Below are 14410 nucleotides of genomic sequence, written 5' to 3'. Positions count from 1 at the left end.
AGTAGGAAAACATTTCGAATTGAAAATTTGAAAGATTTTGAAACTAGTATAAGTATCATAAAGAGTTGTTTTCAATAAAATATAGAAGTATGATTTTGTAATATATTAGTAGCGAACATATTAGAATTAATTTTCAACAATCATATATCATAGAATATTAACAATATTATGGCAACAATTTATAACAGTACGCTATATGAAATCAATAGCTAGTTTAATTATTGATATGTCCTACTATCTATTAAATGCTTTAGAGGTACTGTGCAGCTAACTTCATGTACTTGCATGTCCTGTCTCAGACTGATCTGTAAGGTGCTACGAAGGACAGGATGTTGTCAAGACTAAGTTTTCGTACTGGTAGGATAAAATTATAAGTAAAATAAATATCAATTATTACATTGCAAAAGTTTTTATATTTCGTTACTTGTATTTATTTTCAGCATAATATTTCTGTCATTGTCACTTAAATGTCGATTATTCTATTACCATTATGTAACGATGTAATGTTACTTTCATAGTATTTTGCTTTTAAGATATATCATGTGAATTTGATTATTGAAATTATAAATTAAAAAGTATGTTACATAAAAATGATAATAAAAATTCATATTTGACAGTGTGGGCTGTAATTGACTTTTTCTGGTTAATATCTAAAATTCAATAGTGTACGCAGGAAAATTTTTTTAAACTTTTTTATTTTCTTGTTCTTGTAATTTATTTTATAGTCCCTCTTCAACTGAAGGCTGCAGGTACTTGTGGAATTCAGACAACTGCAGCAGTATCTAATGTACCACGTCCAAAGCGTCCCATAGAAGCACCTCCAGTTAAACTTGGATTTATTCCACAGGAATGGTTTCAATTTTTTTATCCTAAAACTGGTGTAACAGGTAAATTGGTAATTTATAATATGTATATTTACTTATCTTTCTATTTTAAGGAAAGATATAAACTTTAATTATTTATAAAATGTTCTTTTTCATTTATATTTAGGTCCATATGTATTTCTGACATCTGTATCAACATTTCTCGTGTCCAAAGAATTTTATGTTCTGGAACATGAATTTTATAATGGCCTTTCCTTGCTGTTCATTATTATGTATGTTCAATATAAATATGGACCGCAGATTGCGAAATTTCTAGATAAAAAAGTTGATGAATTTGAGGAAGAGATGAATTCTAATAAAGAAGCAATTATCACACGTTGTCAGAATGGAATTAATGAGATGGAAAAAGAAAAATGGCGTACAGAAGGACAATTGATGATTTATGATATAAAAAAACAAAATGTTTTAATGCAATTAGAAGCTAATTATAGGGAACGATTGGCAATAGTTTATTAGGTTAAGAAACGTCTTGATTACCATGCCCAGTTACAAAGTATAGAACACAGAATTGCTCAAAAGCACATGGTTCAATGGATTACAAGCAATGTATTAAAAGCCATTACACCAGAACAAGAGAAATCTAATCTTCTGCAATGTGTTAAAGATCTTGAATCCCTTTCTGCAAAAGCATAAAGTTTCATATTAAACCAGAATAGAATTATTATTAGTGATTCGGGCTAGTTTATTGTAAAAAGTAATAAAAATATTATGAAAAAAGTACCGAAAATGCGTTAAAATTGAACTGTTGTTCACTAACATATTGTATATGATATCAACATAATATTACAAGATTAATAAATGTCACTAAGAAGTAACATTAAATTATGCATTAACAATTTTTTTCATTTCATTATAGTTAAATATAAAATATTTTTTGTATAATTTGTTCCTAGCTATGTTCGATTTATAATAATTTATTTTACATTTTCAAGTTTTAGTTTATGAAATGTAAATATAATAACTTTAAACTATAAATGAATAGAAGTGTAATTAAACATTCTATATAAGATCATGGATACTTCAAGTATATAACATAATGCAACTGTAGCAAACTATATAACATTGATTTTTAAAGATTTTATTTTATTATTTACATTAATGTAATAAACTAATATATTTAGTACATAATTGATAAGCAATTATGTAACCTTTCTCCTTTCTAACCTTAATAACTAAAGGTTTAAAGGAGTCATGAATGTCTACAAACGGATGTTTCAATTATTTCGCCAACTCTTCTAATCTTGCGGTAGTGCAGATTTTATTTAGAAACCACCATTTTCACACAATCGCAAAATATTTTATTGATTTTGACATTGTGAAACAATATCGAATTTCTGTTGAATCTCAGTGATCTGAAATTTTTGTTGATGAACCATCTTGTATGTTTTAAATTGTTTTAGGTTATGTTACAGTAGTGAGGATATGTATTTTGATAAGTGTTAAACGTCATCAAACTTATAATAAGTGTTTAGTTTTATTTTACGTGAAAATGGCCTGGTTGTCAGGTCTCGCTGACAAGGCAGAAAATTTATTAAATAAAATAGATAAAAACACCGCGGCAGTTCTAAATAAAGATAAATATGAATTACCACAATCTCAATTGACACATGTTACGTGGATTCCTTCTGAGCCATGGTAAAATAAATTAACTACTAAAAATTCGAAAATATTAATGCATAATTTAATTTAATTAAAGAGACTTAATTGTATAATAATACAGACATATTACATTTCTTAAAAATAATATGGTGTTTATTGTTCTGTGAAGTTTTTGTTTAAATTGGTTAATTAAAGTATAATAATACATTTGATATATTTCAGTGCTAGCACACAGGATGGTACAATTTTAAAATCTCCTACAGAATCATTGAAGGAATTTCCTTTTGTTTCTTCAACATCAAATCTTTCCTTGTTGTCAACAAATTCAGTAATGTCTAGAGACGAAGAGCTTCTTACTTTTTTAAATACACCTGATTCAAGTCCAAAAAAGAATATAGCAGATGTTTCAATATCACCACCAACACCTTCTTCACTTATGGTTGAACATCCAACAGATACTACAGATTCTGTATCAGAGTTATCAATTCATAGTGGCCACTCAAGTCCCAGTCTTATGCATACATCAGTAGATGTTTCAGATAATCTTAATCATGATGATGTAAATATAAAAACTGATATTCTTTGTAAAAATGAAGTAATGAATTCATTAAATAATGAATTAGGAAATCAAACTTCTGGAATTGCCTTAAATAATGGTAAACATAGACAATCAATATGTTTAATTTATATAGATTAAAAAGTTTAAACAATTTAAACATTTTTTTTAGGACAAAATATTATTAAGGAAAACTCTGATGTTATAGAACAAGAATATGAATATGATACAAAACAAGAAAATATGGAATTAAGTAGATTGATGAATTCATCTCATAATAAATATATACAAAAGTATTTAAAAGAAGTGGAGAGAAATTTAGAAGAAAGAAATGTATTACTAGGAAAACAAGAAACAGATCATCAAAAAGAAATTGTAGTTTTGAATGAAAAATTGCAGTCTCTATATACAGAAAAAGTACAATTATCTAAGCAAGTAATAGAATTACAATCTGCCTTAGAAAGAAGTAGATCAGAATTAAATTCTACTAGATCTGATTTAGAACAGCATAAAGCTAGAGCTTTAAAGACATTGCAAGAAAAAGAAAAGTTAATAGCAGAATTAAGATGTAATGAATCTACAGGAATGGATGACACAACAATTATGGAATTAAATCAATTAAGGTAAATTTAATGCTATATAGTAAATTTTTAATTGAACAGGACGAATATTTCATTCATTTTTGTGATTGTCTATTATATCAAATGGTAGACAAGAACGTGATATGCTTAGAGAAGAAAATCAACAAATTTCTGAGCAACTAAGAATTGTACGTGAAGAATTAATAAATACAGATGTGAAATTGGAAAAAATGAGACAAAAGTCTGCTGAAGCAAATGTCCAAACTCAGGAAATTCTTGCTACTGAAAGACGTAGAAGATTAGACGCGGAAGAAGATGCAAGATTACATTCAGAAGTATATTAATATTTTCTTTGCAGACTTCTTATTTATTGCATGTAATGAAATTGAATAACACTAATTATTATTTTAGGATATAAGATCATTAAAAGACGAATTAATTCGTCAACGTAGTAATTATACTACGCAATTACAAAAAAGTAATTCTGAAATTGCTAGGCTTAGGATGCAATTATCTGCAACATCAACACCGAGTAGTGAAGTAGAATCTAGATTAACATCTCTCACACAAACACTGGTTTCAAAGCAGCAAGCACTAGAAAGTTTAACAACTGAAAGAAACGCTTTAAGGTTACAATTGGAAAAAATAGAAGTGAGATAATGTTTTTAAAATATTAAATAACATTGAATATAAGAAAGCTATTAATGTCTGTATTTTATATTTTCTTTTCTGTAGCATGAATTCAGAAACAGCCGACGTAATGTTCCGTATAATAGTATAAATGATACAGACGATGCTAAAGCTCAAGTACCGACATTTTTTATGGAAACTCCGTTTGATACTGGAGTTACTAGAAGAGTTAAAAGAGCTTATTCTTCATTGGATGCTATTAGTATTCGTACAGGTGTATTTTTAAGAAGATATCCTCTTGCAAGGATTATGGTACTGATTTATATGGTAAGTATAATATATTAATTTAAATTGATATTTTCTAATATGTTTCAAAGTATTTGTATTTATGTGAAGAAATATTTTGATGTTTCTAAAAAATATGTTTATTATTATTACAAACATAAGTTTTATGTTTATTATAATTTTTTACAGGCATTACTTCAATTTTGGGTTCTTGTAGTTCTTCTATCACAATCTCCAGAAGCACATTAATAATATTTGCAATACATGGAGTAGAATTTTTTTGTAAATACGACATTGGAATGGTGCATATTCAATACTGTTAAATTACTAACTACATTTGTAGCATTTAAATATTTCTTTTTTAAACCAGTACATGGTGCATTATATGACATACGAAAATTTACTTTCTAGATGTATAAGCGAATTTTTTCAAACTGTTAGGTCCACTAAATTTGAGTTGTTTTGGGAAGGATGTAAACCTTTTCTTTCACTTTATTTTTCACAAAAGCAAAAATATCATAATTGCAATGTTATCAGTTATTAACTAATGCAGGATCTTCGTTCAACGATTGGACAATTGTGAACAATTTCAACGAATGATTGTTTTCAAGACTCAAAAGTTAAAAATCAAACTGGAGTGTATGGCGTTAAATTGTCTAGTTTATAATGTCAAATTGCTGACTCTAAATCTCAGCACTATTTTGCATATTCAACAATCGCGACAGACTGCATTTAAATAGCACAGTTTCAATAACGTTTGCAGTATCCATATGTATACCATGTTGGTCAATGTAGTATATCTCTTTGTAAAAAACTGTCGTTAATATGAGACAGAATCTCTACATTTGCAATGAATAATTGATAAAGTATACTTATTTATTCAAATCACCATTTATTTTTTCACTATACAGAAGAATAGATACAATACTATAAAGGTAATGAATATAATGTATCTAACTCAATTTATCCTAAAGAAATAAATAAATAAATAATTAATTGTATTATAATTTTTCAGTATCAAACGCTTAAAAAGAGATAAATACTTAATTATTTAAGTTGAAGCGAGTAATGTTACATGTAAAGACAGAATTTTATTATAATTGTAAATAATTGTTAAGAATATTATAATGAGCAATAACGTTTAAATAACGAAAGCCATTTAAGTCGGTAATTTAACACTAAACTTGTAAGTTTATTAGTTAGTTTTTGCATGCTAATTGTAAATTAATAAAATTTTCATTGATAGCAATTTAAATAAACTACTTAACCAAATGGATAGAGGCCCATTCTGTACAAGTTAACATCGTTAATATTATGAAATCGAACGTAGTTACGATCTTATATTTTTGTAAAGTATATTTAAAAGAATAATTTACCAAAAAATTTTTGAGGTTGAGATCATTCCAATGCATACCTAATAATTTATTAATAATCTTAGAATTTAGTTTTAAATGTGTTTTACATTTATCATTACAAAAAGCGGAAATACTTAAGTGTATTTACTAACCAATTATCGTTATTCAGTATCTTTACATTTTTTTCATTATGATTGTTAACATTTGATTTGGTTGATTCTTACTGCTACGTATAATTACGCTATAATAAACAAAAAGTTTCTGATATGCTACGAGAAAAACAGAGGCGTGCAAACAAATTAATTCATTTGTACATTTAACTTTTTATACACGTTTGATAAATATGATTAGAGCTACTTTATGACTTGGTTTATTTATTGCATTTACGTGACCTACTATATTGTTTAAACAATTTCAAAATATTAATAGAAGAATGCACAGCTTCTTTTGTCGATTACTGTAATGTTTAGTCTCACGCCTCTGTCCAAAGATGTGAAATTATTACTAGATTGTTGTCGATGACACTAATTCAAAATTTTTACATTACCCTATAGAATTACAATTTACGTCTATGGACATACACGATTTTTTTTCAAATGCTTTCTCAGAAACACTGTACGAAGATTCGTTCGCTGATCGAATTTATGTGTAATAATTCGAATAATACTTAAGCAGAATATATTACAACTATGTATATTGCTCTAATAACCGGGATACAGTGTACATGTTTGTATTCCTTAGGCACGATTTTTGCGATTAATTAATTTGCTCAAGCGATGATTGATAGTTAATTCGAATAGAGAAGAATAAACCAAATTATGACGAAGTTTTTTTTTTCTATTGTAAATATGGTTGAAATGTTGAAATACACAGGAGTATTTAGGTTTAACTGTTAGCCGACATTCAGATTCAGTTTGATAAAATATTTTTTCATTCAATAAACTTATCGAACATTTGAATGTATAAAAATTTCTAAAATTCTGCATTTGAAAAAAGGTGCAGACAGCAAACTTTGCAGATGAGTTTAAGAAAAAATTGAATTTAGTCTACATTGGATATTCTGCAAAGAAATACACCTGTGGTAGGATACTCTGGATATTTCTGCTACAAATTGTTCTATCCTCTTGTTATTTTTAAGCGATTGATTTTCATCGATTCCGTTCGAAGAAGCAGTCTATGTACAAAATCGGAAGCGTACAATACGTATTATCGAATAACGAATACGAGAACATACGTGTATTTACTTGAACAGTTAGGCTAACCCGCTAACTGGCAAACTTAGCCGTCGTTACGGCTCTTATTCTTGCTCTCTAACGAGAAGTTTTGATCCTGTTCAAGCTCAGTGAGCGGATTTATCCTGTTTCGAGATTCATTGGAAACTGTTTCGAACTCGAAGACTATTGCATGTTCAACGACATCATCCTCGATGAACGTACTCGCTTGTTTAATTCAAAAATAACAGAGCTCTGTATTGTGAAAGAAAATGCGAAGAAGTTTGACCAAGAACAAGGAACTTTCAACGAAGTACCCATTTTTGAACATCTTGAGAGGTTAAAATTGATAGCCATCACGCTTCAGGGAAAATCAAAGAAAATCAACAGAAGAGGATGGAACTGATATTCTCATAAATTTTGTTTGTGATTCTTTAACATTTTTAACATTTTCAAATTGTTCACGAAATGCATCCTAATAGTCGAAGAATTCACGGAATATCACCGTGCGTGGAAAGTAAGAGGAACCAGAATTTACATACTCTCGTGTTACTGTTTTAACAATACTAATAAGTAGATTTCAGCGAGAGAACTAAAGGTAACGTTTCATAGGAAAATGTGACGAGAAGATAATGCTTATGACAATACATGAAATACGCTGAAACAAGGAATCTAAGTCGAAAGGATTTATTATCACATATATATTTATGTTATATATTTAACTCAGTACGAGATTTTGTAAACTATATTCCCAAAATACTATGATTATCATACGATCACAAGTTATTTTACAGATCAACGGGATCAACATTGCTTTTAGATTCGGTTCATTTTACAAAATATGCATATTATACATATGTATATATTCACATACACATATATATACTCATCATTCGCGATCGATAAGCACAGAGGTTCACTGTTTAAAAATTACTCGTCAAACCTCTTCGAAGAAGGTACGCTAAGCGTTGCTTTTTCTTGCTTTTTAATCATGATTTTTGCATTTGGAAAAAGATTGAAATTTATACAACACGTCGATTAATGTATATTCGTATCTTCAGATTGTGCTTGTTATTTTATAAACGAAATATAGAATAAGAAATATTTCTTTTTAATTTTATCAATGTTTATGGTGTTTCTTAACCTAAACACTTCTCGATTACTCAGTTTTTAAAAAAATAATATTAGCTATAGCAATCTTCTACTTTTTCATCTGTACCTATTATCATCCGTGTAATATTAATTTGAATGGGCCAAAAGTAACGTTCATTTTGCAATGTACAATCAATCTGCGAATACCTTTTTTTTCCTTCACTGTCATATATATTCCAATCGAATATTAATTTCTCAAAGAAAGGAGTTAATTCTATACAATGCGTTCGTAGATCTCTTAAAAATATATGCGTCGATCGAAAACGTTCGATTGTTTTCAGACAACGTTGCCACTTTGTTGTAAAATGGTACGCTACTTCTAATTCTGTTAATCGCGAGAAATTGTTGTATCGCAGAACGAGAGAAAGAGGCGAAGTTACACATGCGAATACAACTTTCACAGCCACCAATTTTGCAGGGTATTTTTTTCTTCTTTTCTAATTCTAATCGATTTCAGTTCTAATACAGGTTCGAGTAAGCAAGCCTCGCGCTTGAAACTCAGAGTTTAAAGCCCAGTACGAAGCAATCCTACAGTATCATCGTTGGAAAAGTCTTTTTTAGCAATACTCTAATATTTAGGGGATCGTCGAAAATATTAAAATTTAATTTTACTTTTAATTTTACGTCGTAGTATGTTACAAGTTACATTGTTCTGATACCGTTATAAATTTTTTACAATCCTTTAAGTAGTTATTTCGTCGAGCTGTAAGCTCTTTCAATTAGTAAAACTGTGGCTGAAAGCTTTTTCATTGTCATTATCGTAAACGTTCGAACCAATTTAGGCTCTTATAATTATAAATTTTGTTTCTTTGCAGTTAAATAGTAAATGTGAATAGATAAAGGAAAAGTCGATAATAGAGTTTTCATCGATAATGTAGGTTTCTCTATATCTATTATGCAAGCATTAAACGATGCAGAGTCTATAAACTATCGATTTGCTTGCTCGAACTTTAAAAATAAGTCAAAATTCTCGGAGAACATGGTGATCTTTATCTAACAAAATAATTTCTTTCGAGTTCGTTCTAATATATGTATGCACATTACGTACAATTTTACACGATCGCTTCTTGATTTACAAATAGTTTATTTCTTAAAGTTTCGCGTATAAATTTAAATCTGTACTAATAAGTAGTCTTCGTTAGTAAGTAGAATTTTTAATAAATGTGAGATTCGGTGGATGAAATTAAATATTTTCCATTGACGTCTATCCTCTCTTTCCATTTCGCATATAAATTATTATTCATACAATAAATAATTCGAAAATCAAATTTTACAATATCACTTACTATAAGTTAATAAATACGCAGAATTACTTCGATGGCCATAAACAACACAGAAAATAATGTTTCACTTTAATGAATTTAAATATTGTAGAAATTTGTAATATCGAAAAATTTCAAATGAAAACTGAAAACTCGCAAATAATTTAAATGGCTCGTTTGAAATCGTTAACGAATTTTTTTCAAACTTTTAAAACAGTATCCTGAGAGATTGAACATTTCAATTTCATCCAGAGATCATCTCAATCTTCTTTTTTATCACCATCGGCAAAACTTTCGTTCCATTTTGTCCTATCAAGAAGCGATCGCCTGATTCTTCGACTCTTGAATAACGATCAAGCGACTCGAACTGCATCGACGTTTCGTTCCGTTCGACTTCGCTTTTCAGTTACCTCTGCCTCTTTGCACACGGACTTCTGAACATTACGATTCAGCGTCGCAGGACTGTTCGGAATCATGTTCGCTGTTACCGCACGACGACGTGACGTCGTTCGACGAGGAATTTGTCGAGTCCGGGGTGAGTGGAGTCGATGGTCTCGCGACAATTTTCTCCGTCGATGAGGACACATCCGCATCTTTGCAGTCTGTCGCGTTCAATCTTTGCTGCATACACTTGTTCTCGGGATTGTTCAGTACCGAGTGAATAAAGTCCCGAGTCTCCGCGCGTAAAGCATTCACTCTTTCTTGAAGTATGTTGTTCCGTCGGATCAGAGCCATCGTACGCACAACGATATCCAGGAGACCTGCGAATTTGAATAATATCCTCTAGAATATTTCGATGGCGATAAAAGAGTTTCGGAAATTGAATATAAAATTATATAAAAGTAACAATTATAAGAACAAGTGAAACGAGAGAAAGATGTTTTATTAATGAAACTTCAGCAGTTTTTAGAATAAGAGTTAATCGATTTATATAGTTTGAAATGAAATGAACGAATAGAAATGAAAAAAATATTCTCATTCACGATGTTTCTATGGAACCAGTTAATTTATATACTCGTTGTTATTTCATAATATAAAATGCATAAAGTGTGTTAATTATTGTTTCGGTACACATTATAGAATCTCAAGTAATTCTTCAGATAAACCATCGAAATGAAATCAATTTCTTTCTACGTTAAAATTTATTCGATGTTTAACAACAGGTTTACGGACATTTCTTATATACCTATATCTACACATTTTTAATTTTTAAGTTTGCTAAATTTGGCACATTTTCTTGAAAAAACAACTTACTTTATTTAAAAACAGCATATTATACACTATTAACTTAGAAATGAAAATATGTGATATTATATATTTATATAAAATTTATAATAAGCAGAAGTGGTAGGAGAGAAATGTAAAGGATTGTAATATCCCTCGTGAAATTCGAAATAACGCGTCCTCTAAACCTATTTAGTGTTAAATTAGAACTCGTCTACATAATTTACACAAAAACCACACCTTTTCGTCTCGCTAGAAACACCTTCCAGTGTTCCTCTATATCCGAGGAAACTCTAGCAGAAATGTTCGGAGAGGAAGAGCTAACAATGGTCGGGGCGCAGGAGTGATTTGGATACTCCGGTTCCCAAAGAGGGCTTTCCGGTGGCGTTAGAGATGCTCCGTCGCGGGAGGACGCGCTCGTTTCCAGTCGCCTTAATTCTAGCCTCTGTTGCTTCGCCACTGTCCCATTGTGGACCCTTTGTCTTCGTCGCGAACACGGGATCGTGGGTTTTCTTACGGCTGGCAACTCCGACAGGTAAACAGTCGGAGCCATTTTACGACGAGATATCTGCAAGCTGAAGGGAAAAAGGCAGGATTTAATTTCTCGTCGTTTTAATCATAGAAGAGGCTTTTTATTGTCGGTGGCTGAGAATTACCGAGATGCTTGAAAGGTAGCAAGAAAATTGCAGTGGTTTTGTGTATTTTTATACTAAATAAAATTTCTTCTCTTTGTACATTTGCAGAGATGAATCAGTTTTATTTGTACAGGACTTTGGTGGAGATAGTGGTTTTACCGAAAGTGAGTGTTTTAAGTTAAATAATTGAATGACATTGGAGGAAGGATAATAAAGATTGCATATTTTGACAAATATGTAAGTTTTAGGTTTCTAAGTTTCATTAATAAATAATACAATTTTGTCGTTTATATTTACCATAGAATAATACTTAAACATGAACTAGTTTTTAGAAAATAAACTTAAATTGACCATTTAAACAAGTACTAAAAAACTTAAATTAAACAGAAATTATATCTTATATACTAAAATTTATTATTCGTAAGTGACATTTAAAGCACCTGTAATCCTAAAAAAATTATCTCGTCAAAAAAGCACCTATTCTTCTTGTTCAGTGCGGTATTCTTTTGTTTGTAATTCTTCCGCAACAATGAGAACGAGAATTACGTGTTTTTTTTTTTCTTTTTTGTTGTCAAGTAGCTTTTGCACATTTGCGACAACTGTGTCATCAATGAATACGTTCAAACTTTTCCATCATTATTCAGTGAATAATATGATTTCTATGAACGGAGGACGCGATCAATCCATTCATGAGAATGCCCGTTTCCGTTAACTACGTTTGTACGCTACACAAGCGGGAGTCTATCGACCGTGGTAATTACCCTGTCAGCGATATGTAATGATACCAGCCATCTGCGTAATTTGACGAACGGAGAACAATCGATGACCCACATACGCATCAGCGATGCGCTTTGCTGCGTGAAAGTGCTTTCGTCAACGATTGATCCACGTGACTTACGTGATAGACCCGTTGAAGAATTATTAAATTAAAGCTGGAGATTTGAATAGGGATTTGAAGCACGTTCAATGATAGTTAAGAAAAAAAAGAAACGACTTTTAGCTCTTCCCTGGCAGTATCCAGTCACACTTGCGGTATGAAATCTATGTCAATTGTAATAAATATAAGTATTTCTTAAACAGCAAAGTTTTACTTTACTTTTACTTTATAGTTTATACACATTAGACTTTTAGCTCTTCCCTTGCAATATCCAGTCACATTTGTATTATGAGTGCATCAATTTTAATAAATATAAACATATTTAAAATAACAAAGTTTTACTTTTATTCCGATTTCAGTTTTACTTTACTTTTACTCTATACTTTTAGCTCATCCCTTACAATGTCCAGTCACATTTGCAGTAAAAAAATATACAAATTGCAAGAAATACAAACGTACCTTAAACAACAAAGATTTACTTCAATTCTGAGTTCAATTTTAATATATAAGATCCGGTATCGAACATAAATGGTAGCGTACAGTATTTTCGCGATTTTCGTTAATCACAGTTTTAGAAACGAACAAGTAATTCCATTATCTACGTATAGTTGTAAAGAAAGAATTGCAAGCTAAGAGAAGAATATCTTCTCTAGTAAGTTGAAGTTCTAGAAATATACATTTGTACAGTGAAATATTTATAATATGTACATATATGTTCAAGAGAAAACGTAAGATAACATCAATTAGAGTATGCTTCAGACCCTGATCCGAAGTTACGGTCTGTGATTGAATCACAAAACTGCATCGGTAAAATGCAATTTTTGTTAACCTCTTAACACGAACACACGATTTGTGCGTTTCATACACAATTGACATTAAGATCGAGCCAGTGTCGTGCGCTTGAACATCGTTCCTTTTTAATTATACGTATTTGTAATACGAAACATTTTTCCCTAGAAAGATTAATGTAACAGCGTTAATAAACAATTCAAGGCTCGAGCGAGATAAACTCGTTAGGAGATTATGCGTGGAATAGTTTAGCGCCGGGTCGATCATTGGCATGGAAACATCGTTTCACTTTGGTAACCGGGGGAATTATTTATAAACGAAGGACCGAGGAGACGAGACTTTCACTTGTTATAAATGTCTAATAATATTGGCACGAGCGGAGCCCGGTGTCTTGCACCTTGACCACCAGAGACACGTGCACATCTGCGGTACTCTACTCGATGTGAAGTATTTTAATAGTGGGCTTCCTGTGCACGTATGTGAAATATAAAAAAAAAAAGAAAATAAAACAGCAAGTAAACGTGATAAAGAGTGAAGTATTGCGTGGATCATCGCGTTGCGCGTGTTTACACGCCGCTGTTATAATTAGTCGAGTGAATTTGCTGTTATTTCTAACCGCTAATGACAATTTCTCTAATGCTTATTTCTTTCGATATTATTTTATTTTCTCGCTTGAACGGAATTTTAAATTCGTAATTCTTCTAATTCTTGAAAAAGGTAGAAGAAATATATCGAATTATGCAATTATCAAAAATAACCGATACTGCAGTTTATTTTTTATAATTATTGTCTTTTGTTTTTTTTTTTTTTACATTCGATACAAAAGTGTTACTTTGAACAACTTCTCTTTTTATTGTCGTTTTCGCAACAAAGAGCACTTCAATTCTCATTTCCCAACTGTCGATTAGAAAAAAGGGGATAAATCGTCCACAGTACGTCAGTTAATTTGAAAAATGAATCTATCCTCAATACTGGGATAATCAATGAGATCGAAATGATTGATAAGCAAGTTTGTGAAATAAAGTTTTCTTTTACTGTGTAGTAGGTACTATCATCTGCAACTTTTTTGCTCGAGTTTAAACGCTTTCTTAAAATAATTAAAAATGATTGTTTATAAAATATGAAATGTAATGTACTGGGTTGGAACGACAGTTTGTAGGCGTTTTTTAAGTGAAATTCAAAGACAATGTTTAGATATTTGGATATTATTCAACCATACTATGCAATTTTGTTCTACTATCTTTCGTCATCTTTGAAGCAGTTTCGTGATTTCGTCCTGACAGAACTTGGCATCTTTCTGGGCGATGAACTGGGTGTCCACCAGGTGGTTTCATAAATGTACGAACTTTTCTTCCAACCCAATATATACA

General features: G+C 30.5%; 4 protein-coding genes across 4 annotated transcripts in view; 2 read left to right on the top strand and 2 right to left on the bottom strand.

Annotated features, from left to right (window-relative positions):
- The window catches only part of LOC108570510 (delta(3,5)-Delta(2,4)-dienoyl-CoA isomerase, mitochondrial), a 2793-nt gene extending 2516 nt beyond the window's left edge, over window positions 1–277 (bottom strand). Inside the window, exon 1 of the mRNA XM_017932382.1 lies at window positions 273–277. Coding sequence (XP_017787871.1) covers window positions 273–277 — 5 coding nt within the window. The remainder of the gene's footprint in view (window positions 1–272) is intronic.
- Window positions 263–1603, top strand: LOC108570544 (ATP synthase subunit b, mitochondrial). The gene is given in 3 exon segments (XM_017932418.1): window positions 263–357; window positions 726–887; window positions 991–1603. Coding segments are annotated over 3 exon segments (717 nt in total). The 5' UTR covers window positions 263–329; the 3' UTR covers window positions 1518–1603.
- Window positions 1604–2069: 466 nt separating this feature from the next.
- On the top strand, window positions 2070–4822 carry LOC108570550 (golgin-84). The gene is made up of 8 exons (XM_017932426.1): window positions 2070–2130; window positions 2285–2519; window positions 2706–3139; window positions 3212–3662; window positions 3751–3955; window positions 4032–4271; window positions 4356–4577; window positions 4725–4822. The coding sequence occupies exons 2-8, from the start codon at window positions 2374–2376 to the stop codon at window positions 4782–4784; spliced, it is 1758 nt and encodes a 585-aa protein (XP_017787915.1). The 5' UTR covers window positions 2070–2130; window positions 2285–2373; the 3' UTR covers window positions 4785–4822.
- A 5005-nt stretch (window positions 4823–9827) lies between these two features.
- The window catches only part of LOC108570558, a 23723-nt gene continuing 19140 nt past the window's right edge, over window positions 9828–14410 (bottom strand). The window contains exons 2-3 of the mRNA XM_017932433.1: window positions 10980–11314; window positions 9828–10276 (exon numbers count right to left, since the gene is read on the bottom strand). Of these exons, the coding sequence (XP_017787922.1) occupies window positions 9957–10276; window positions 10980–11292 (633 nt within the window). The 5' untranslated portion in view covers window positions 11293–11314 and the 3' untranslated portion in view covers window positions 9828–9956. The remainder of the gene's footprint in view (window positions 10277–10979; window positions 11315–14410) is intronic.

Source organism: Habropoda laboriosa, unplaced genomic scaffold, assembly GCF_001263275.1.
Source record: "Habropoda laboriosa isolate 0110345459 unplaced genomic scaffold, ASM126327v1 scaffold61, whole genome shotgun sequence".
Lineage (NCBI taxonomy): Eukaryota > Metazoa > Arthropoda > Insecta > Hymenoptera > Apidae > Habropoda > Habropoda laboriosa.
The sequence above is the reverse complement of the archived record's forward strand: the minus strand, read 5'-3'. Positions and strand labels throughout refer to the sequence as shown.